The following is a 23082-nucleotide window of genomic DNA, read 5'->3' as shown; positions in this document are numbered from 1 at the left end:
AAGCTACAACTCCCATCACCCCTAGCTATTGGCCACACTTGATGGGGCTAATGGGAGCTGTAGTTCTGCAGACCAAAAGGCCATCCACCCCTGTTCTAGAGCGAAACAGCGGTTCTCAACCTGTCTGTCCCCAGATGTTGTTGGACTACAACTCCCATCATCCTTGAGCCCTGGCCTTGCTAGCTAGGGGTGATGGGAGTTGTAGTTCATCAACATCTGGGGACCCACAGGTTGAGAAAGGCTGTGTTAGAATGAAGCCAGTTTGGACAGCAGTGCAGGAAAAAAACACTCCGCATTTATAATAGAAAAATAAATGAATAGATGAATAGATGAATATATGTTTAAAAAGTGTAATGCATAATGGGGGTGGGGGGGAGAGACTGCGAGAAAGGCGTGCCTTCTTTCGCCATTCAGCTATTTTACTACAGTATGTTGCACAAGCGAGAGGGGAAAAAAGACTTCCACGCGCAGCTCAGCTCTGGCGGACGCGTCGCCATGGCAACAGAACGTTGTGCTGGCCGTCTCCTTAGCAACGGGCAGCTGGGTCTCGCGCTGCTCCGGCAATCAAAAAAAAAAGTCTGCTTCGCCTATTACAGTATTGTTTTGTTCCTCTTCTTTCGCGGGCTGCAAGTTCGGCCGCAGGAGAGGAAAGGGAGGCTTTGGACAAGCGGCGATGGCTTCGGATTTGGAGGAGAGAGTGCGCGCGGCTTTGCTAGACAAACTGCAAATGTTGTAAGTGGGGGTTGGGGTCTTTTTTGGGGGGGAAGGGTCAAAGAGAGAAGAGGACACTGGCTTGGAGACTGTACTGACTGTACAGTAGCTGGCGATTGTTTCCGCAAGGGTTAAAAGGAAGGGCCTTAGCTCAGCGGTAGAGCAACGCGCTTTGCTAGTGCAAAAAGTCCCAGGACGCAGCATCGATTCCCAACACCTTCAAGGGGGGGCATGGAAATAATCATGGGCGTAGCCAAGGGGGAGGGGCAGCTGCCCCCCCTAAATCAGGGGGGAAAAATACAAATCAATACAAATCTAAGGTTCTGCCCCCCGCAACAAAAGCTTGCACCCCAACAAAAATCCTGGCTACGCCCATGGAAAAAATCTCCCCCCCCCAACACTTGCAGACTAGGGGTGATTTGGGTATGGTGCATCTGTACCGCTTTAACAAGCAGGGCTTCGCTCAAAGAATGCTGGGAACTGAAGTTCGTTAAGGGTGCTGAGAGTTATTTGGAGATCCTCACTATTCCCCTCACAGAGCTACAATTTCCAGAAAGTTTTTGCAATCAATCTGCTTTCCTAGGAAACTTTGGAAGTGTAGCTCTGTGAGGGGAATGGTGTGTGTATGTGTGTGACAGCATCCTTAACAAAGCACAGATCCCAGGATTCTCTGGGGGAAGCCATGACTGTTTAAGTGTCATAGTGCATGAAGTTGTATACAGTGAATGTAGCCTACAACTTTGACAGATGATAATAAAATAATAATTTTTATTATTTATACCCCACCCATCTGGCTGGGTTTCCCCAGCCACTCTGGACAGCTCCCAACAGAATATTAAAACCATGATAAAACACCAAACATTAAAAACCTCCCTAAGCAGGGCTGCCTTCAGATGTCTTCTAAAAGTCAGATAGTTGTTTATTTCTTTGACATCTGATGGGAGGGCGTTCCAGAAGGCCCTCTGTCTGGTTCCCTGTAACCTCACTTCCCGCAGTGAGGGAACTGCCAGAAGGCCCTCAGAGCGGGACCTCAGTGTGAATGATGGGGGTGGAGATGTTCCTTCAGGTATACAGTGGTACCTCTGGATGCGAATGGGATCTGTTCTGGAGCCCCGTTCACATCCTGAGCAGAACGCAACCCGCGCCTGTGCCTCTGCGGGTCATGATTCGCCATGTCTGCGCATGCGCATGATGTCATTTTAAGCGCCTGCGCATGCGCAAGTGGCGAAACCTGGAAGTAACCCGTTCCATTACTTCTGGGTGGCCACAGGATGCAACCTGAAAAGATTTAACCCAAAGCAACTTAACCCGAGGTATGACTGTACAGGGCCGAGGCCGTTCAGGGCTTTAAATGTCAGCACCAACACTCTGAATTGTGCTTGCAAACGTACAGAGCTATAGTTCCCAGCATCCTTAACAAACCACAATTCCCAGGATTCTCTGGGGGAAGCCATGTGCTTCCTGTGTATAGTGACCTTAGACATTGCAGCCTGCAGGATATGCAACAGCCGATGCAGTGGTGTGACGCTAGACTAGCCTGTCTCCCTCGATGCATTTCCTGGACGAAGTTTGGACGGGGCTTTTGACACCCTTCTGTGTGCCTGTTTCAGGAAAATTCCTGAAAGAGAAGAGGACTTTTTGCCCCCTGCTTGCTGTCTGCTGGAGAAACAAAGGGAACTGGCAGAGGTGGAACAAGCTCTGTTGGCCCAGAAAGAGGTAATGCAAACTCTTTGGAGAACCACTCCAAACCATCTCTTGGACCAAGTGGTGGCTGGTGTGCCAGTTGGGAGTGGTTGGGAAGAAGGCAGGGAGTCCAACAGTAGATGGCACCACAGCCACTGACAGGCAGGTCTGACTGATCCTATTTTGTCCTCCTCCTCCTCTCTGCTGAGTTCTAGAAGGGCAACACAGAGATGGAGGAGAAGGAAGAAGATGACAGCCAGGGCTAACTTTTGGACTGGTTGTAAGAAAGAAGGTAGTCAGGGGAGAGGGATGATGAGGTTAGTGAGGCAGTTGCTCCTTCATCTCATGCACCAGCCCTCACTGTTTGGCTTCATATAAGACCTACATCAGGCATTAGGGACACGGGTGGCTCTGTGGGTTAAACCACAGAGCCTAGGGCTTGCCGATCAGAAGGTCGGCTGTTCGAATTCCTGCAACGGGGTGAGCTCCCATTGCTCAGTCCCTCCTCCTGCCAACCTAGCAGTTTGAAAGCACGTCAAAGTGCAAGTAGATAAATAGGTACCGCTCCAGCGGGAAGGTAAACGGCGTTTCCATGTGTTGCTCTGGTTCGCCAGAAGCGGCTGTACGCCGGCTCCCTCAGCCAATAAAGCGAGATGAGCTCCGCAACCCCAGAGTCGGTCACGACTGGACCTAATGGTCAGGGGTCCCTTTACCTTTACCTTTACATCAGGCATAGGCAAACTCAGACCTCCAGACGATTTGGGACTACAACTCCCATCATCCCTGACCACTGGTCTTGTTAGCTAGGGATGATGGGAGTTGTAGTCCCAAAACATCTGGAGAGCAGAGTTTGCCTATGCCTGGCTTAGACTTTGGAACAAGCATAGGAACCTGCCTTATACCAAGTCATGCCACTGGGTCCATGTACCTCAGTGTGGTCTGCACTGATCAGGAGCCCTCGATGAGGGTGGTTTTCCAACCAGCTGCAGCTCCGCGTGATGGTGTTATTATATAATAATAATAATAATAATAATAATAATAATAATAATAATAATAATAAATTATTTATACCCCACCCTCCCCAGCCAAGACCGGGCTCAGGGCGGCTAACAACCAATCATAAAAACAAGTTGATTAAAATACAATTTAAAAAACAAGATTAAAATACAACATCAAAACATTAGGATGCAGTCTCTTCACAGGAGGATAAAGGAAAAAGAAAGGGGGAGGGAATCAAACTGATTCTAAGCCAAAGGCCAGGTGGAACAACTCTGTCTTACAGGCCCCTCTGTCTAACGTTTAGCTTGAATGTGTCCAGTTGGCTAAGTATGACAACAATGCAGGGAACTTTGAGAAATGTTGTGCTGTAACCAAGATAAATTACATCCAAAGCATTCCCACCGTCTACTGAGGTAGTAAGCCAATAAGAAAAAGAGAAAGAGAAATCTCTCCTTCCTGACTCCTCTCCGATATTCCTTTCCAAGGAATTCCAGTTGAAAATGGAAGAGCTGCAGCAACGGCGGAAGGAACTGGAGCTCAAAGAGGGCCAGCTCAAAAAGTCCATTTTAAAGTTTGACAAGTTCCTGAAGGTCTGTAAGCGCTCAGGGGATGAGTGATGTGGTGGTGTGGTCGGCAGGGGCGCAGCTAGGCCTCTCTGTGTGGCTCTCGTGATCCGTGGGCCCATCTCCCGTAGGACAATGATGCCAAGCGGAGCCGGGCTCTGCGGAAGGCTGGCGAGGAGAAGCAACAAGCAGCCCAGAGAGTGGCAGAAGCCGAGCGCCTCAGGGAGGAGATTGCACACCTGCTGGCCGTGAAGGACAAGCTGCAGTGGCAGCTGGAGAGACACAAGGCCTTCCCAGAGTATTTGCAGAAGGTTCTGGAAAAGACAGAGCAGGTGAGAGGGTGGGGAGATGAGAGAGCAGGAGCCTGAGAGGAAGCGCTAGGAGGACCCCCCAAAACCCTCCCCGTGTGAAGTTTGTGGCACAAGTCAAGGCCTTCAGCCAGAACATAGGAAGCTGTGCTATACTGTATTGGATCCATTGGTCCATCTAGCTCAGTACTGCCTGCACTGACTGGCAGCAGCTGCCCAAGACCTGCCTGGAGTTGCCAGGGATTGAACCTGTGACCTTCTGCATGCAAGAAGCTCTACAACTAAGCTGTGGCCATCATGACATAGGTGCCTGGCTTTTACCAAGTCAGAACACTGCCTGCACTGTATTGTCTGTGCTGAATGGCAGCTGGTTTCTCCATGGTTTCAGACATTCCCGGCTCTACCTGGAGATCCTGGGGAATGGATCTGGCACACAAAGCAGATGCTCCGGCACTGAGCTATGTGTCCCTGGATGCTTTCTGTTATGTACTGAGTTGAATAGGATCCAAAATGCAGCAGTCTGATTGGTCCTAGAACAATAGGATCCAAAATGCAGCAGTCTGATTGGTCCTAGAACAATAGGATTCAGAATGCAGGAGTCTGGTTGGTCCACAGGAGCCACCCAATCCAGCTCCAGGTGGAAGGGAATCTGCAACCTGATTGGCCTACAGGAGAATCCCGGAATTAGCCAATCACGTGGGGCCCATTGTGTAAATAATGTATATAAGGCAGACATTCTGGGGGAACTTCCATTCCTCTTCACCACTATGAGCTGAATAAAGGGCATGAAATCCACTCTCTACTCCAAGTATATTTCACTTTCCCATGGCTAGTACAGTCGTACCTCGGAAGTCGAATGGAATCTGTTCTGGAAATCTGTTCGACTTCCGAAATGTTCGGAAACCGAAGTACAGCTTCTGTGTGGCTGCAGGAAGCTCCATCAGCAATGGCTAATGGTCAGGGATAATGGGAGTTGTAGTCCTGTACAGACTATTCAAGGATGCCTTTACTCTCCATCCTCTTATCCATCCCAGTTTCAGGGCATCCCAGAGCTGATTGCCCAGTTCCAGGCTCTGATGGCCACCCAGGCCACCTTGGCCCAGAGGGAGCTCTTTGGCCAGGAAGCCGTGGAGGAGGAGCGTGCCCGCCTGCAACGCTACACAGAGGAAAGCAGCAACCAGATCTTGCAGCAAAACAACCGGGTGGCCGAACTGCAGGCGCAGCTGGAGCAAGCCCAGACCAGAGTCCTGGAGCTGGTAAGATGACGGGATACAGGATAAACGGTCAAAAACCTTTCTACTCCGTCAGAGATCAGCAGGCAATCCTAGGGCTGCCATACATCTGGGTTTCCCCAGATACATCTGGGAATTGCTCAGAAAAATGACGTTCGGGCGGGTTTTTGCCGAATCAACAGAATATCCGGGGAAACCCTATGTCTATGGCTATTTTTGTTTTTTTAAAAAATATTGTTTTTTAAAAAAGCTGAACAACTCTGTCCCTGATCTTTTCACATGGCATCCCTAGGCAATGTAGAATACATCTTCCCGTAAAAGCTAAATGATTTCTAGAATATGATTTCTAGAATGATTTCTAGAATGCATATGGGGGATGTTGGGGGGGGGGTAGTAACTTTTGTGGGGGACATGTCCTGCTCCTTCTGGGGTAGTTTGCCCCCACCCTGTACAGTGGTACCTCGGGTTAAGTACTTAATTCGTTCCGGCGGTCCGTACTTAACCTGAAACTGTTCTTAACCTGAAGCACCACTTTAGCTAATGGGGCCTCCTGCTGCTGCCGCGCTGCCAGAGCACAATTTCTTTTCTCATCCTGAAGCAAAGTTCTTAACCTGAAGCACTATTTCTGGGTTAGCGGAGTCTGTAACCTGAAGCGTATGTAACCTGAGGTACCACTGTACTCAGAAACTCTGTGCATGAAAGTAATGTGGCCATTTGGGTAGAGCGGTTAGAGGGTCAGACTAGGACCTGTGAGAGATCAGGGTTCAAATCCCCACTCAGCCATGAAACTCACTGGGAGTGACCTTGGGTTAGTCAAGGCCCCTCACAGGGTTGTTGTGGGGATTAAAATGAGGAAGGGGAGAACCAAGCATGCTTCCTCGAACTCCTTATACAGAAAAGGGTGGGAAATAAACAGAAAAAACAAATACACAAAGCCTAGGCACACGCAGGGCAGATGTGGGGTGCCTTTGGCCCTCCAGATGTTTTGTTGAACTACAGCTCCCACAATCCCTGCTCATGGGCCACACTTGCTGGGGCTGCTGGGAGTTGTAGTTCAGCAACACCCGCAGGCCCCAATATTCCTCACACATGCATGAAAGAGGCGAGAGGCATCCCTAACTCTCTTCTTGCTAGTAAGCCTGATCTTTATTGATCTGTTGCAACAGGGTGCTCCCCTCACCCACAGGAGAGAGGAGGAACCCAGAAAAATGGCACGCAAGGCCTTATAAAGACTTTTGAAATTGCCACCCTGTAGATCAAGACCACCCCCAGAAACATCATACATACATCATAGAAAAGGCGGTCTAAACAGAAATTTGAATGTTGTTTTTCTCCTGTCAGTGTTTATCTCCTGTCTGACAGGTTACTTGATTAGATTTTCTGGGGAGCCTGGCTAGTCTTTTGTAATGATAAATACTTAGTTCCTGGGCCAGGTCACAGGCTCACACCCTATTCATATCTTAAATGTGCCCTTAAGACAGGATTTGTGAGGAAAGAGACAATGAGAGGTTTCCCACTTTGACCTTGCAGAGAAAACATTTGCTCAGTTTAGGAATCAAAATGGTTCCAGGTCGGTCTTCCTGTGCTGATCTATGTACTTATGAACATTACCATATATCTAAGACCATAAAATTCCTATCACACTGGCCTGCTGCAGGAGTCTAACTGGGTTTGCATCCAGAACACCGCTGCCGACAAGACGTTGGAGCTTGGGCGGATCAAGCTGGCAGCTTTGAACCTCTTCCAGATGGTTGCCAAGCACAGGAAGCTGCCAGCCGACGTGCCTATGGAAGACACGACAGCCCAACTCGATGCGGTCAGTGGGAAGGCCCCTCCTTTTAAGCGGCTTATTGGGAGCTTTGCAAGCAGTGGGCAACTTAACAGGGCCCCGGAAAGGTCCATCAGTTCAGACACCAATCTTGGACCTCTCTGAGGTTGATGGGCCTGGACTGCTGCCGTTTTAAATTCCCACACTGTCCTTGAATGCCCGGCACTGTGCCTGCTCTGTTGGCAGTTTAAAATGGCAGCTTTCCAGCTGCCTGAGCCTTTGGTCTGATTCAGCAGAGCGCTTACATTCTCTCCTTTCCTCTTTAATTTCCTTCTTTGCCCCACCCTCTGCTCCTTACCCAAAGAACCCAAAGCCTTCCCCAAGAATTAGACGAAAAGAGGTCTCGTTTGTATGAGTCTCCTTCAGAATGGGGTGGGGTAAGGGGGTTGTGCACCCTCCACAAAAAAAACCTGTTCCCTCAGCATGGCAATAGGGTTTGTCAGCGGGGGGTGGGATTTATTCAAATTATTTCATTTCACAAAAATTGGTATCTCAGTTGATTTTTTAAAAGAACCCCAGAAACCCACCCTCAGAGTGGTTTACAAAAAGAATAAAACAACAAAACGGTCAGTATATATACGTTTAAACAACAACTATGGTAAACATTTAAAAATAATTGACAATAAGCTAAACAAAAACAGATAGTTTAAAATGCTTGCTGGTGTTCTACGTTTCTGGGTACGCTTGCCTAACCAAAAATATTTATAGCAGAGTATAGCGAAGCACCTGCCTGGTGTCAAAAGGCAGGGAGTTCCCAAGTTGGGGTGCTGCCGCACTAAGATTTCAATTTATTATGATGAGCAATCTACAGAATCATTCACTTCTGCAGACTGGAGCTGTCAGATGGGCGCATAAGGAGCAAGGCGATTCCACAAGTAAACTGGTTCCAAGCTGTTAAGGGTTGCTTTTATGAATAGCAAACGCCTTGAAGTTGGCCTGGCAGCAAATTGGCAAAATTTAGTCTATTGTTATTTAACTTTCCAAAGCTCTTTCTGTTATTCTTATTTGTTCTTATTGATAATTTTATTATTTTATCTCTTTAGTAAACCACTTTGAGTTTGTGTTTCGTTTTACAATCATGAAATAAATGTTTGCCCCAGACTGAATCTTTTTACGAATCTCTGTTGCTGATGCCACCAGGTTGAGCTTTGTGTGGTGGACTTGAACGACATCCTGGCCAACTTCCGCAAAGGGGAACCCATGCCAGTCCCTCAGCCAGAAACAGCAGCAGCATCTCGCTCCGAGACAGACCCCAGCTAACCACCTCGACCGCCTGGGGTGAGTTTATTATCATCACTATCAAATTTATTACCAGTCCTTCAACCAGCAGTTCCCAGGGCAGGTTAAAAAGGTAAAGGGACCCCTGACCATTAGGTCCAGACTTGACTGACTCGGGGGTTGCGGCACTCACCTCGCTTTATTGGCCGAGGGAGCCGCGTACAGCTTCCAGGTCATGTGGCCAGCATGACTAAGCCGCTTCTGGCACAGCGCACAGAAACACTGTTTACCTTCCCGCCGGAGTGGTACCTATTTATTTACTTGCACTTTGACGTGCTTTCGAACTGCTAGGTTGGCAGGAGTAGGGACCGAGCAATGGGAGCTCACCCCGTCGCGGGGATTCGAACTGCCGACCTTCTGATCGGCAAGTCCTAGGCTCTGTAGTTTAACCCACAGCGCCACCCGTATCCCTCAGGACAGGTTACAGCCCTTTAAAATTCAGAATTAAGAAAAGATAAAACAGGTTAGTGTCACAGGAATAAGGGGGCCCCTGAATCCTCAGATCTCGGGTGCCAAAGGCCAGGGAGAAGACCTAAAAAGAAGGGGAATGGGACTGAATGGTCAGAATCCTGAACAAGGGACAGTTTGACGCAAGTCCCATTTGCTTTATTTTAATGTCTGTTGCCTTGAGGCCCCCGCTCCAAACACCAGAACAGAAGCACTAGCATTATAGCCAGGAAGACTGATGCACTCTTCCCCATGTCTAAATGCACCCTTATAGTTCTAATCAGAGTAAACCCCCTAGCCTGTCCCCAACGTTTTCAGTCCACTGGCACAAAGAGCTATTGGACCAGCAGGTGGGCGAGTGTTAATGTTGTGCAACTGACGAACCACGCAGAGCAGCTGTGCTGGTGGGAGCTCGCTGTACAATGGATTGCATAACCCGTTGCTCAAGCAAAATCGCTGGTCCTCTTGCTCAGGCAGTCTCCGTTCTGTTGGCACAAAACCATTTCACCAGCTAGGCGACTTTGCTGTGGTGCTACATTGGAGACAACCCATTGACGTTAACAGGTGCCAGATGGCAAGCTCCATCAATCACAACAGGTGCATTCTAAGTGGGACTAAGGTAAAAAGGTAAAGGACCCCTGGATGGTTAAATCCAGTCAAAGGCAATTATGGGGTTGTGGCGCTCATCTCGCTTTTCAGGCAGAGGGAGCCGGCATTTGTCCAAAGACAGCTTTCCGGGTCATGTGGGCAGCATGACAAAACTGCTTCTAGCGCAACGGAACACCGTGACAAAAGCCAGAGTGCACAGAAATGCCATTTACCTTCCTGCTGCAGCAGTACCTATTTATCTGCTTGCACTGGTGTGCTTCTGAACTGCTAGGTTGGCAGGAGCTGGGGCAGAGCAACGGGAACTCACCCCGTCACGGGGATTTGAACCGCCGACCTTCTGATCGGCAAGCCCAAGAGGCTCAATGGTTTAGACCACAGCGCCACCTGCGTTCTGCAACAGGTGCATTCCGATTAGAACTAAACATATACAGGATGAGCACTTCCTCCACAGCAGTTTGCTCCTAAGGGTTCTGCACATAGGTGAAAATCACGTATACCCAAACCCCTGGAGCTGTCCCAGTGGACTGTGGGTGAGGGGCAGAAAGAGAGAACACCCAGAGCCAGCCTGCTAAGCAGACCTTGCCCAAAGCAAGCGAGGCTGAGAGCTTCAAAGCTCTCTTTGAGCTGGGTCTGCTGAGGGTAGCTTGCGGGGGCAAGGTGCGCAAAACCCGGGAGGCTATGGATGCTTGTGCCGGGTGTCACATATGCATTCAAGAGCTGGTGCACTGAGCAGGACTTCCCCTCTGCCCCCGAGTGAGGCAGAGAGCTTAAAAGCTGGTTCTGCTCCAGGTAGCTCCAAACGGGCCCCAGTGCGAACAGAGCTTTTAAGCTCTCCACTTTGCACAGATCCAATTTGTGCCGTTCCAGCCCGGTGCATGGTTGAAATTGCACATGTGAAAATGCACGTCAGATGCAGCCCACTGTCTCCTCTTTGTTAATTTTTCAGTAGTGATTTTTTTTGGGGGGGGCTCAGTAACTGATGGAGAACAGGTGAGGGTGGGGGAGACTCTCAAGATAAATGTTCAGCCCAGCCCAGATTCAAATTCAGGGCAGCAGCTGTGGGTACAGTAGAGGAAGGTTTGGGGGTGGAAGATGGCATCGATCCAAACTGATTAACAGAAAAGGTAGGAGGGAGAGAGGAACGCTCGTAGAAGGTTGGTAAAAGGGTGCTTTTAATCTTCCCCAGAGTTTACACAGCAAATAAAAGACGGTTGTCGGCGGAGCTCTCGGAAGCCTGCTCACACCGGCTTTGCCCCCGCCTACATCCTCTTCCGCATCTTGCCCTTCTTGGCTGCCCCTCGCCCAAAGGCCGTCTGGCGCATCTCTTGCACCCGCTGCCGGTTGCGCGACTTCAGGCGCTTCAAGCTGCCGCTTTGCAGGAAGCGCTGTTTGGCTGCCTTCTTCCGTTGCCTCAAGATCTGCTGCTTGGTTTTCAGCTCGGAGCGGACCTTCCCCTGCTGGGGGCCGCGGCTGCCGTGGGAAGATGGGGCAGGGTGGGCACCTTCAGAAGGAATCACAAGTGTACGCATTATTATTTCATTGAAGTACAGTAAGAATGCAACTTGTGTATATGTGACGTTCTGGTCACTAGGCGTGGAGTGGCCACCGAGACCATATAACACCGGTCCTGAAAGACCTACATTGGTTCCCAGTACGTGTCTGAGCACAATTCAAAGAGTTGGCGCTGACCTTTAAAGCTCTAAACGGCCTCAGCCCAGTATACCTGAAGGAGCGTCTCCACCCTCATCGTTCAGCCCAGACACTGAGCTCCAGCGCCGAGGGCCTTCTGGTGGTTCCCTCACTGCAGGAAGTGAAGCTACAGGGAACCAGGCAGAGGGCCTTCTCAGTAGTGGCACCTGCCCTGTGGAACGCCCTCCCTTCAGATCTCATGGAGATGAGTAACTACATAACCTTTAGAAGACATCTGTAGGTAGTCTTATATAGGGAGGTTTTTAATGTTTGATGTTTTAATGTGATTTTAATTCTGTTGGGAGCTGCCCAGAGTGGCTGGGGAAACCCAGCCAGATGGGTGGGGTATAAATAATAAATTATTATCATTATTAGGTCCACAATCTGCTGTTAGGATTCCCAGAAGACTTGAAAGCTTGAAGAACTACCCTGCCTCAAACATGTTTCTCCATACGCCAACATGACAACCTCTCCCAAGAGCAAAATCTTTTGACTTCTACCTTAAAAGATGGGCCTGTTTTCCACCTCCTGCCAAAAGTGATAGTGTGAAGGAAATATGGTCCATAATGCCTTTTCTTTAGGGATGCTGAAATAGACTCTTAAGTTGTAAGAGGGAGCCAGGGGAAACTACACAGACACACAATTCGTCCCCCTTTGACCTGTGCACCACTTCAGAGGCAGCCAGGGGAAACCACTCATATACCATGCCCCCTCCCTGGGAAAACACTCACCCCTGCCTTTCCACTTCTTCCCAGCTCTGCGCTCTCCTTCCCGATCTGAGTCCGAATCCTGATCGTCTATCTTGTTCTTCTTTTTCCATTTATCATAGCTGGGGTACGCGAGGTCAGGAAACCACACAATCAATACTCTTTCCACGCAGCGCATCAATATGGACCGTAGGCTGCTTGCTAACCAGGCACCCTTTCTTCCCAGCCTCATCAAAAGAGTAGATGGCTTCCCAGTGGGTGCTTGAGGAGTTCAAGAGGGCAGCAGCAACTCTTTTGCAAGTCTTGTGGGGAACTGCTGCCCCTGCCAAACTTCTCTCGACATTAAGAAGCTTCTCCTCTCGTTCAACTGAAATCTACCCTGCTATAATCTAGTACAGTGGTACCTCGGGTTAAGTACTTAATTCGTTCTGGAGGTCCGTTCTTAACCTGAAACTGTTCTTAACCTGAAGCACTACTTTAGCTAATGGGGTCTCCCGCTGCCGCTGTGCAGCCGGAGCACGATTTCTGTTCTCATCCTGAAGCAAAGTTCTTAACCTGAAGCACTATTTCTGGGTTAGCGAAGTCTGTAACCTGAAGCGTCTGTAACCTGAGGTACCACTGTACAGAACAAGCCATTGGCCTCTTTGATATGACAGTGCTTCGGCTTCCGAAGAATAATAATATCACCTCCTGTACTCAATAATCTATTCTCCAGGCTCATTTCCTCTATCCCCAAACCAACAGCTACGTGGCCCCTATCTGTTCGCCCTCTCCACCCTCCTGTACGACACAGGAATGCTATAGGAAGCTGCCTTATAATGATTCGGGCCATTGGTCACTCTAGCTCAGTGTTGTCTTCACTGACTGGCAGCAGCTGCCCAGGATTTCAGACATGGATTCTTCCCCTGGCCCTGCCTGGGATGGACCTGGCATCTACTGCATGCTCTACCATGGAGCCATTTTCAGCTGGAAGGATACAGGTTGCCTTTGTAGGAGCTGCTAATGTAGGCACCACTTTCCGTTCGGATCTTCTTCTTATTTTCCTGGCCCGTCTGCCCCACAAACCTCTTCCTTTTGCGATCCCTGGAGAAGAGGAGAGAGAGAGAGACAAATACAGTGGTGCCTCGGGTTAAGAACTTAATTTGTTCCGGAGGTCCGTTCTTAACCTGAAACAGTTCTTAACCTGAGGTACCACTTTAGTTAATGGGGCCTCCCGCTGCCGCTGCACGATTTCTGTTCTCATCTTGAAGCAAAGTTCTTAACCTGAGGTACTATTTCTGGGTTAGCGGAGTCTGTAACCTGAAGCGTGTGTAACCTGCAGTGTCTGTAACCCGAGGTACCACTGTAGAGCAAAATGCTCTCCCCAAGGAGGAGGTTCGGCTGGCACCTTCATTATACACTTTTAGGTGCCAGGCGAAAACATTCCTCTTCAACCAGGCCTTTGGCCAATTGACATCTGATGCCCTTTAAATTGTTTGTGGGGAAGGGACTGTTTGGGGGGCTGAGCAGGTTTTACTGGATTGTGTGGTTTTTTTGTTGTTGTTCTTGTTTAGATTATGTATTTTGTGTTTTCGTCTTGTACATTTGTGTTGTGAGCCACCCCGAGATCTGCGGATGAACGGCAGCGGTATACAGATTTAATTAAAAAAATTCACCACCACCTGTTGGTTGAACTGATGGAAAGTCTTATAGGGCAGGAACAGCTAGGCCTGGTGCTCCTTCAAGATGTCGCTGGGACTCCAACTCCCAGCAGCCTCAGCGGGCATTGGGAGGACAATCATAGCTGTCAACTTTTCCCTTTTCTTGTGAGGAATCCTATTCGGAATAAGGGAATTTCTCTTAAAAAAAGGAAAACGTTGACAGCTATGAGGGCAATTGCAACATCTGAAGGGTCTCCCCAACCCTTGCTTTCGGGTCCCACCCCTGTCATTCAAAGGAGTGAACTTTGGAACTGCTCACCCCTTTGAAAGAAAAATTTGTACTTGCAAATAAAAAAATTATCTATGAATAATAATAAGAAAAAAGAAGCCACCATCAGTTTGCATTATGGATACACTAACTATCAGTTAACGTGCATCTTAAGCTAGGCCCCATTCATGCCATACATTGAAAGCGGTGCAATACCACTCTAAACTGTCATGGCTTCCCCCCAAAGAATTGTGGAAGCTGTTTGTTCAGGGTGCCGAGAGTGCTTAGGCTGTCACAATCCTGGCTACAAACGCAAAATGGCACACAAGCAGCTTCAGAGCAACCTAGCAAAGGCTGACTGGAAACCCAGGCTAATGTTTTATGTATCAACAGATGGCCTTGTGTGTTTCCCCCCCAACAGCCCACCAAATTTATTATTAGCAGCTCATTGTGGGAAGTATAAGACGATGTTTGTTGTTAATCAAGCTTTCACTGAAGTAATAGGTTACTGTTAAAGGTTACCCGCCCATGCCAAACCTTGGGAACCTAATGATGATAAACGATAAAACCATTCAAGGTCATTTGAGAATAGTGGTGATTGTGCACGCGGGTGCACACACACACACATTGTGATGTCCTTGCTGCTAGATAGCACCGACTTCACTGTAGAGATTACCAAATGAGATCTGAGACAAGAAGGTGCATTGTGGGGGTTCTCCTGCAGCCAGCCAGGCCCTTATCCAGAATACTCCATCACACACACACACACACACACACACACACACACACGTTAAAAACCCTGTTTTTCTCCCCCTACCCTCCGAACAGCCAGATGTTTTCCGTAAGCAAGTGGAGTCCTCAAGTAAGCTGTTTTGTCAGGATTTCCCCCAGCTAAAATTTTTATTTCTGAAAATCTTCGAAACCTGCCAATACCATCCAGATGGTGCTGTTTGGGCTACATAATGATCTTACGTAGAATAAGTTCGCTGTACAGCACAGCTCCCACTCCAAGCTGTTTGGTGCCCAAAGTCCCATTAGAAAATCTAAAGAACTGTTGTGGGCACCACAAAATACCCCACAGAAACTGGAAGTGCTCAGAATTGCCACCGCTCTCCTCCCCACAAATAGGCAGAATACCTACATCTCCCCCCCCCCCCCCGATCAAGAGCTAGTATGGTGTAGGGGTTAGTGTGTTGGACTAGGACCCTGGGAGAGCAGGGTTCGAATCCCCACTCAGGCATGAAGCTCACTGGGTGACCTTGGGCCAGTCATGTCTCAGCCTAACCTACCTCACACGGACGTTGTTGTGAGGATAAAATTGGAGGTGGGGGGGAGAAGTATGTAGACTACCTTGAGCTCCACGGAGGAAAGGTGGGATATAAATGAAATAAATAAAAAAAGTAAGACTAACCCCCCCCCAAAAAAACAGGCAAACCTCCATAACCAACCCCTGCACAACCACATTCAATGTGGGAGGGGGAGGCATCAAATTTGTGTATTTGAAGGGATGAAGGAATGTTTCTAGAACGTTCTAGAATGACTGATTTGGTTTTCAGTTGTGGGTGCATTTTCCACCCCGGGCTTCTGGGGGCAGGGGGTGGAGAGACATAAATTCACCATGCACAAATTCAGTCCATCAAATATCAATTATCAGGAGCCCTCCATTGACAAGAAAGGTTTTTGAACGGTTACATTTCTGCCGCCCTGCCCCACTTACAAAAACAAAACAACACAGCCACACAAACCCCTTTGATTATGAGCCCCACTCACCATTTCAACAGCTGCTTGCTCTTGGTCATGTTCCGATTCTCGTCTCCCATCAAGTCAAGGACGGCTCCGGAAGCCTGTTGCTCGAACGCCGTGCCCTCCCCACTGATGCACAACCTGGGCATTGAGAGGAGGCGAAGGTCAGGAAGAAAAGCCACCAGCTGTACCCCGGGTCAAACCACTCGCCCGTTCAGCTCAAAGCTGTCTGCTCTGACTGCCAGGAGTTTTCTAGGGTCCCAGGTGGAGACTGGTCTCTCCCCATCACCTGGAGCCTTTTAATGGGAGAGGCCAGGGAGTCGAACCTAGGACTTTCTGCAGCCGAAGAAGGTCTTCTGCTTGGGAGAAGAACCACAGCTCTGCAGCAGAACACCTGCTTTGAATGCAGAAGGCCAGAGGTTCAATCCCTGGCATCTCCAGGTAAGGACAGGGAAAGGCTGCCCTGTCTGAAACCTTGAGCAGCTGCTCCCAGTCTGTGTAGACAATACCAAGCTCAGAATAGAGAGACAGCATCCTGTGAGAACACAAGCAGAGCAGAGCCCTGCAGGATCAGGCCAATGGCCCATCTAGTCCAGCATCCTATTCTCACACCAGCCAAGCCAGATGCCCAAATAGGAATCTTGACCCCAGGACAAGAGAGGAGGAAGAACACGTTTCTCTATCCCCTTTCTGCACGCTATGCATAATTTGTATTCTTTCGCCTCTTAACTCTCCTGGTCTCTAAGCTAGAAATCCTGCCCTATGTTCTCATGCTTTACCACTGAGCTAGGACCCTTCGGACTGGAGACTACACTAGCGGCCAAAATTGTGGAAACCTTTTGGGAAAAGTGTATTTCTGAGGTTTGATGGCTCATAACACCACTTTTTTCATATTATGAGTAACACCATAAAATTATATATCAATGGAAAGATAATTTAATGAACAATGTAATGCAACAAAGTTAAATAAACCTTGTGGAGCGAAAACCGTGAATGTATATAGAGTTGTACATATGGTTGATTTGAGTATGTAATTATTGATTATGTATACTCAATGTATCAGCCGCCTGGGGGGTTTCACTGTTGGGTTTTGGTTGTTGGTAAAAAAAATAAAGAAAAATAAATAAATAAATATATTGCAACAAAGTTTGTTCAATTATCTGTATTCTATCAAAAGTTATAGCCAAATAACCAGAAAAAGGAAGCACAACTTGCTTAGGTTGATATGCAACAACTTTCCTTCATTTGAATGTAGCCAGTGAGCATGGGTGTTTAGAGAGCCAATCAGGTGTTATGAGCCATCAAAGCTCGGAAATACACTTTCCCCAAAAGGTTTCCACAATTTTGGCCGCTAGCGTTCTCCCACTGCTGCCACCTACCCTCGTTCGCTCTCAAAGTCCTTCGGCCGGTATGGAATGTAGAACTCTCCTTGCTGCTGCGTCGCCAGTCTCTGCTTCTTCCCGTTGTCCTTTCCATCCAGGGGCTGCTTCCGCTTCCTTCCCACCACGCTGGAGAAAACATCCTGGGTGCGTGTGAAAATGTTAAGAACGGTTAGCAACCCTCAATATTCAGGAAGGCGGGCCAGTTCCACTGGGTTCATGGTTCTCTGTGGTTCTGCATTACTCCTAGGGAGGGTGCCATCAGGCCTGCGCTTTCCCCAAACACACCACCAGGGGCGCCAACTATAGGGGATGAAGGGGCTTCGGCCCCCTCAATATTTTGGGACAGGGGTCTGAGCCCACCCCCCAATATTGAGGGGGCTGCCACCCCCCGTCTCCCGGTGTATGCTTGTGTGTCACACAGAAGGCAAACATCACCATCCACACTCGAGAGGAACACAAACACATCTCCCAGCAGCTTACAAAACTCTCCGTCTGCTATGAACATTTTGAGGACTAGAACCATGATGCTTCTTGATGGGCTGTACTGACCAACTAATGTTTTTGGATTTCTTGTTTTTAAAATTTTACTATAAACTCCCCTTGTTTCCTCTAAGGGGTGGGAAAGGATTGTTTTGTCCTGTTAAAATTGTGTTGGTAAAATAATAATAACAATAATTTATTATCTATACCCCACCCATCTGGCTGGGTTTCCCCAACCACTCTGGGCGGCTTCCAACAAAATATTAAAATACAATAACCTATTAAACAGTAAAAGCTTCCCTAAGCAGGGCTGCCTTCAGATGTCTTCTAAAAGTCTGGTAGTTGTTTTTCTCTTTGACATCTGATGGGAGGGCGTTCCACAGGGCAGGTGCCACCACTGAGAAGGCCCTCTGCCTGGTTCCCTGTAACTTGGCTTCTTGCGAGGGAACCGCCAGAAGACCCTCGGCAATGGACCTCAGTGTCCGGGCAGAACGATGGGGGTGGAGACACTCCTTCAGGTATACTGGACCGAGGCCGTTTATACAACAACAACAACAACCCCCACCACCTTTAAAAATAATTTTCAAAAGTCAACGTCAGGTGTAGTCTCTGATTTCCAACCACTGGAGGAGGAGGTGGTGATGATGGTGGTGGTGGGACTGTCACCATCTGAAAGTAGCTCTCAGACCCTCGCCACGGTCAGCAGATTAGCATTAAGGTTCAGAGGTTACGGGATCCAGATTTTCCTACTGTGAAATTTATTTAAACAATTTATATACTGCTTGACCACAAGCTCGGATCCTGGTGGATATAAGCCATGCATCCAAGCCTTGGGAGACTACTAACAGCAGCTCCCCCAATGACCTCCATGATCTGGCATGGATTTAAGGAATCTGGAGGTCCCTCAGGTGTCCTGGACCAGAGTTGCTAAGGGCCTTGAAAAAGAATGCAAGAACCCTGAACCTGTCCCAGTAGCCTATGGGCAGCCAGTGCAGATTTTGGGGCACCAGAGTCACGTGCTGGCCATATGTCTGTCCACACCAGTAGTCCAGCGTTTTGCTCCAGTTGGAGCCTCCAGAACAGGCGTCCAAGGGTAGCCACAGACGTCCAAGGGTAGCACTGCAAGGATACGGGTTCCCCAGTCTGTCCTGAAGCCGAGAGGAAGCCTACCAGCCCCGACCGCATCCCTACCTGAATGCGTTCCTCCTCTTCCTCTGGGTCTTGCTCTGTGGTTGCCGGCACAGCAAGACGTTGGACCTTCTCCGCCGCCAAGGAGAGCCTCTCCTGCTGCTTCCGCTGGTGCCGGTCAATGAGCTGGCAGTCCCGGTTACGTTTGGCCCGCATGACGTCGCTGGCCAGAGTCTTGTTGGTGGCGTTGATTTCAAAGATGGTCTAGAAACAGCAGCAGGGGAGGGGGGTGGCGACGTTCGTCAGGGCAAAGCAGAATCGAACCCTGCCCTGGTGCCGGCATGCAGCTCCACCGGGCACATGCCAGGGTTCCCTTAATGCCAAGAGGCACGGGGTCTGCTGCTAGGGGTCCCTCGCAACACTCACCGCCTTGGAACGGTAACTTTTGATGCTGTCCACGAATTTCAGCCGCTCCATCTCTTCCCCCTCAAAGCGGAGACCTTCGGGGAAGCAAAGCAGGGAGGGAAAGGTTACCCCTGTGTGGTGGAGCAGCAGCAGACTAGGAATGGGGCAACTCAGCCAGATGGGTAGGGTAATAATAATAATAATAAATAATGTTTATTTCTATCCCGCCCTCCCCAGCTGAAGCCAGGCTCAGGGCGGCTAACATCAATAAAATAATACAACATTCTAAAATCATTTCATTATAAAATTAATTCAAATCAAATTAATGGCAACCATTGGGCTAGAGTTCTGCGAAGATTGCCAAAGGAGGGAGTCAGGCTGTGCCCTGGTGGAACAGCTCTGTCTTGCAGGCCCTGCGGAAAGATGTCAAGTCCCGCAGGGCCCTAGTCTCTTGTGACAGAGCGTTCCACCAGATCGGAGCCACAGCCGAAAAAGCCCTGGCTCTGGTTGAGGCCAGCCTAACCTCCCTGTGGCCTGGGACCTCCAAGATGTTTAAATAATAAAATGATTATTTTTTAGTAAGCCACTCACTGAACAAGGGGTGGATGCCCAGCAGGCTGAAGTCCATTTCCTTGACCCTCTTGATGGACTCGGGTGACGGAGCAGGCCGCGACTTCAGGTACTGCTTCTGGGCATTGTCAGAGACTCGCCGGAGGCTCTGCAGTTCTAGCGAGCGCTCGTGGTCCGTCTGCAGCAGGCTCTCCTCATCGTCAATGATGCTCTGGGGGACACGGCCAAAGATGCCGTCTGTGTCTGAAAGGACGGAAAGTGAAGCAGTCAGGGAGCTGTTTCAGGGCCCCTGCCAGAGGAATGGGTGGCTACCATAGAAGGGCCTTATTGGTGGTGGTGCCACAGCTGTGGAATGCTCTTTCCCCAGGTATTCACCTTGATATGGGGGGGGGGGAGAGAGAGAGGGAAATCTTTTTTTTTTTTAACCATCCCAAAAATGTATGCATACATCCTGCTGATTTTGTGTAGCATGCAACCAAAAATGTAATGTGAGGGTATAATGAGGTCGTTCATTAAGTGCAGGAGTCATAAAAAGGAGAAAAATGGTGTATAAAATTGGGAGGGGAGAGGAAAAGGTTCTCTCTCGCTTTCATACTACAGTGGTACCTTGGGTTACATACGCTTCAGGTTACAGATGCTTCAGGTTGCAGACTCCGCTAACCCAGAAATAGTACCTCGGGTTAAGAACTTTGCTTCAGGATGAGAACAGAAATTGCATGGCGGTGGTGAGGCAGCAGTGGGAGACCCCATTAGCTAAAGTGGTGCTTCGGGTTAAGAACAGTTTCAGGTTAAGAACGGACCTCTGGAATGAATTTAGTACATAACCAGAGGTACCACTGTACTAGAAACTCAGGGACTTCCAACAAATGTGGGAAGATTCAGGACAGGTAAAAGACAGGTAAACTTATTCCTGCATAGCTAAAACTCTCTCCCAAAGTGATAGCCACCAACCTTTGAAAGAGCATTGGGCAAATTTGTGAACTTTTGATGGCTACTAACCATGAAGGTTAAGGGCAGTAATGCTTCTGAATAGCAGTTGCTGGAACAGCAGGCAAAGAAAGCGCTCTTGTGTTCAAGTCCTGATGCATGCAGATTTTCCTCAGATATCTGGGTGGCCACTGTGAGAACAGGATTCTGGACTAGATGGTCCACCGACCTGATCCAGCAGGCTTTTGTAACCTCGGGACTAGGTTACCTAAGGGACCACCTCGCCCCATATATCCACACCCGGGAACTGCTTTCCTTAGATGGAGCACTGCTGAGTATAATATGCCCCAGTAGTGTGCCCAGTTTGTGTAAAAACCAGGCTTTTAGTGTTGCAGCTCCAGCCCTCTGGAATGAGCTTCCCGCAGAAATTAAGAAGGCACCCAACATCACCATATTGAGGAGTCTACTGAAGACGTTTTTGTTTCAGAATGTGACCTAGTCATTTATGAAATACTAACTAATTGCACAGCTGTAAATATGGTTCTAATGTTTTTAGAATTTGTAGAAGCGCTTTCAATTGTGAGAATTTGCATTTTGTCTTCTTTTAACTGTGTTGTATACTGCTTTGACGGCCTCAGGGGATAAAGAGGTTTCTAAATTTGCAAAATGTAACAGAACAAAGGAATAAAACATGCAACATATTGCATGATAGCCCTGTGAGCAATTGCAGCGGTAACCTTTTTTGACCAATCTATTATACAGTGGTACCTCAGGTTAAGTATTTAATTCGTTCCGGAGGTCTGTACTTAACTTGAAACTGTTCTTAACCTGAAGCACCACTTTAGTTAATGGGGCCTCCCACTGCCACCACGCCGCCAGAGCACGATTTCTGTTCTTATCCTGAAGCAAAGTTCTTAACCTGAAGCACTATTTCTGGGTTAGCGGAGTCTGTAACCGGAAGCGTATGTAACCTGAAGCGTATGTAACCTGAGGTATCACTGTACTTGCAATAAAGAAAAATCAATTCCCAAGGGCATGCCTGCTAATTATTGCCACCTAACGAGGGCAGACCTACCTGTGGGCTTTTCGTGAGGGTTGGCAAGGACAAGAGGCCGGCCTAGGAAGAGGTGCAAGTCAAAAACATAGGGGGTCTCATCCGGTGCCACCAGGGAGTAAGCAGTACCACTTCTGCCTGCCCGTGCCACTCTGCCTGGAGAGAGCAAAACAGAGAAGATAAATGTTAGATGGAACAAAAGGTTTGTTTAATCTGTCTTCTAAGCTTGAATCTCCAACCCGTGCTGTAAAAAAGAGTGACCATTTGGGCAAAGCTGAACAGCTACAGAGCCACATGGGTTGCAGTCAAAGGGTCCCAGTCTCTATGCAGTTTGACAAGCGCTTCCAGTTCCTGGTTGACAGTAGCCAATGGGGGTGGAATACTCATAAATGCCATGCAAAGTGTGTGCTTTACTCCTAAGCTGTAGTTCCTCCCACCTCTGCACCCAGGCCCCATAGACGCGGGCCTAGATGAACCGACTTAAGGCAGCTTTCACAAGTTAAGCTGCTCAAGGTGCCGGACCTCAAGAACTCACCGACACGGTGCAGGAAGAGCTTGGCCTTGGCCGGGAAGCTGTAGTTGATGACGTTGTCCAGGAGAGGGATGTCGATGCCCCGGGCGGCCAAGTCGGTGACGATCAGCACCGAGCACTTGCCATGGATGAACTTGCCCACGTTGATCTTCCGGGCCGTCTGGTCCAGGGAACTGTAGACATGCGTGCAGTTCACACCCTGGGCTGTCAACAGCTGCAGGAGCATCCGTGAGAGGAAGCAAACTGAAGGTCAGTAAGTAAGGAGAAATCAAAAGTACCACTCGAGTTCCCCAGGTGTCCATGGGGACTGAATTGGGAATGGAGCTTTAGAACTTCTTCACCCTTTTCTTTTAAAACCCAGCAAGTTTCTAGTCCTCATTGTTTCAAAGAAAGTTCATTTTGCTGCCGTGATGCTTTTATTGTAAATGTCTGTGTTTTTAATAGATATGTTGCATGTACATACAATAAGCCTGCAACTTAGGTGGGGGCTACATTTTGGGGACTGTGCCTAAAGCCAAAATCATGTGTAGTCAAAACACCTTGGTTTCAATGATGGGTGAGGATTGCCAAAGTTATTTTTCCTGAAACTCCATCCCTTTTCTATTCTTTCCTTTTTTTGGCCATGTGCCTAAAGCGCATGTGTGTAAGTTGTGGGCCTATTGTGTGTATATAAAGAGACAGATAGTTTTAATTTTATTAGTGTTTAATAACTTTTTAATGACTCCCCCCCCCCACCAAGTTTTGACTTGTTTCTATTTTATCTGTAAGCCGCCTTGAGTCTGGGGAAAAGGCGGGAGACAACAACAACAACAACAACCTGTCCCTGTCCTGTGTAGACAATCCAACTTTTAAAGGAAACCTTAAAAACATAGCCATCAAATAGGATGGGGGTTATGTGG

General features: G+C 48.6%; 2 protein-coding genes across 4 annotated transcripts in view; one reads left to right on the top strand and one right to left on the bottom strand.

Annotated features, from left to right (window-relative positions):
• Nucleotides 1–547: 547 nt before the first annotated feature.
• Nucleotides 548–11976, top strand: CFAP73 (cilia and flagella associated protein 73). Of its 3 annotated transcripts, none has more exons than XR_014163711.1 (8): nt 548–732; nt 2322–2427; nt 3879–3983; nt 4088–4288; nt 5299–5520; nt 7154–7312; nt 8465–8666; nt 9023–10690. XR_014163711.1 is itself a non-coding variant. In XM_081892525.1 (8 exons), the coding sequence occupies exons 1-7, from the start codon at nt 674–676 to the stop codon at nt 8582–8584; spliced, it is 972 nt and encodes a 323-aa protein (XP_081748651.1). In that variant the 5' UTR covers nt 548–673; the 3' UTR covers nt 8585–8602; nt 11723–11976. The 3 variants fall into 3 exon arrangements, 2 of the variants coding, with proteins under 2 accessions (XP_081748651.1, XP_081748652.1); XM_081892525.1 differs by lacking the exon at nt 9023–10690 and adding an exon at nt 11723–11976 and having other exon boundaries at nt 8465–8602; XM_081892526.1 differs by lacking the exons at nt 7154–7312; nt 9023–10690 and adding an exon at nt 11723–11976 and having other exon boundaries at nt 8465–8602.
• DDX54 (DEAD-box helicase 54) overlaps nt 10814–23082 on the bottom strand; it is a 30098-nt gene continuing 17829 nt past the window's right edge. The window contains exons 11-20 of the mRNA XM_081892294.1: nt 22187–22397; nt 21673–21807; nt 19692–19913; nt 19122–19195; nt 18759–18959; nt 17085–17227; nt 15733–15846; nt 13033–13137; nt 12079–12176; nt 10814–11159 (exon numbers count right to left, since the gene is read on the bottom strand). Of these exons, the coding sequence (XP_081748420.1) occupies nt 10918–11159; nt 12079–12176; nt 13033–13137; nt 15733–15846; nt 17085–17227; nt 18759–18959; nt 19122–19195; nt 19692–19913; nt 21673–21807; nt 22187–22397 (1545 nt within the window). The 3' untranslated portion in view covers nt 10814–10917. The remainder of the gene's footprint in view (nt 11160–12078; nt 12177–13032; nt 13138–15732; nt 15847–17084; nt 17228–18758; nt 18960–19121; nt 19196–19691; nt 19914–21672; nt 21808–22186; nt 22398–23082) is intronic.

This window comes from Podarcis melisellensis (genome assembly GCF_964234715.1).
Source record: "Podarcis melisellensis genome assembly, chromosome: 16".
In the NCBI taxonomy this organism is placed as follows: Eukaryota; Metazoa; Chordata; class Lepidosauria; order Squamata; family Lacertidae; genus Podarcis; species Podarcis melisellensis.
This window is presented reverse-complemented; position numbering and strand designations above follow the sequence as displayed.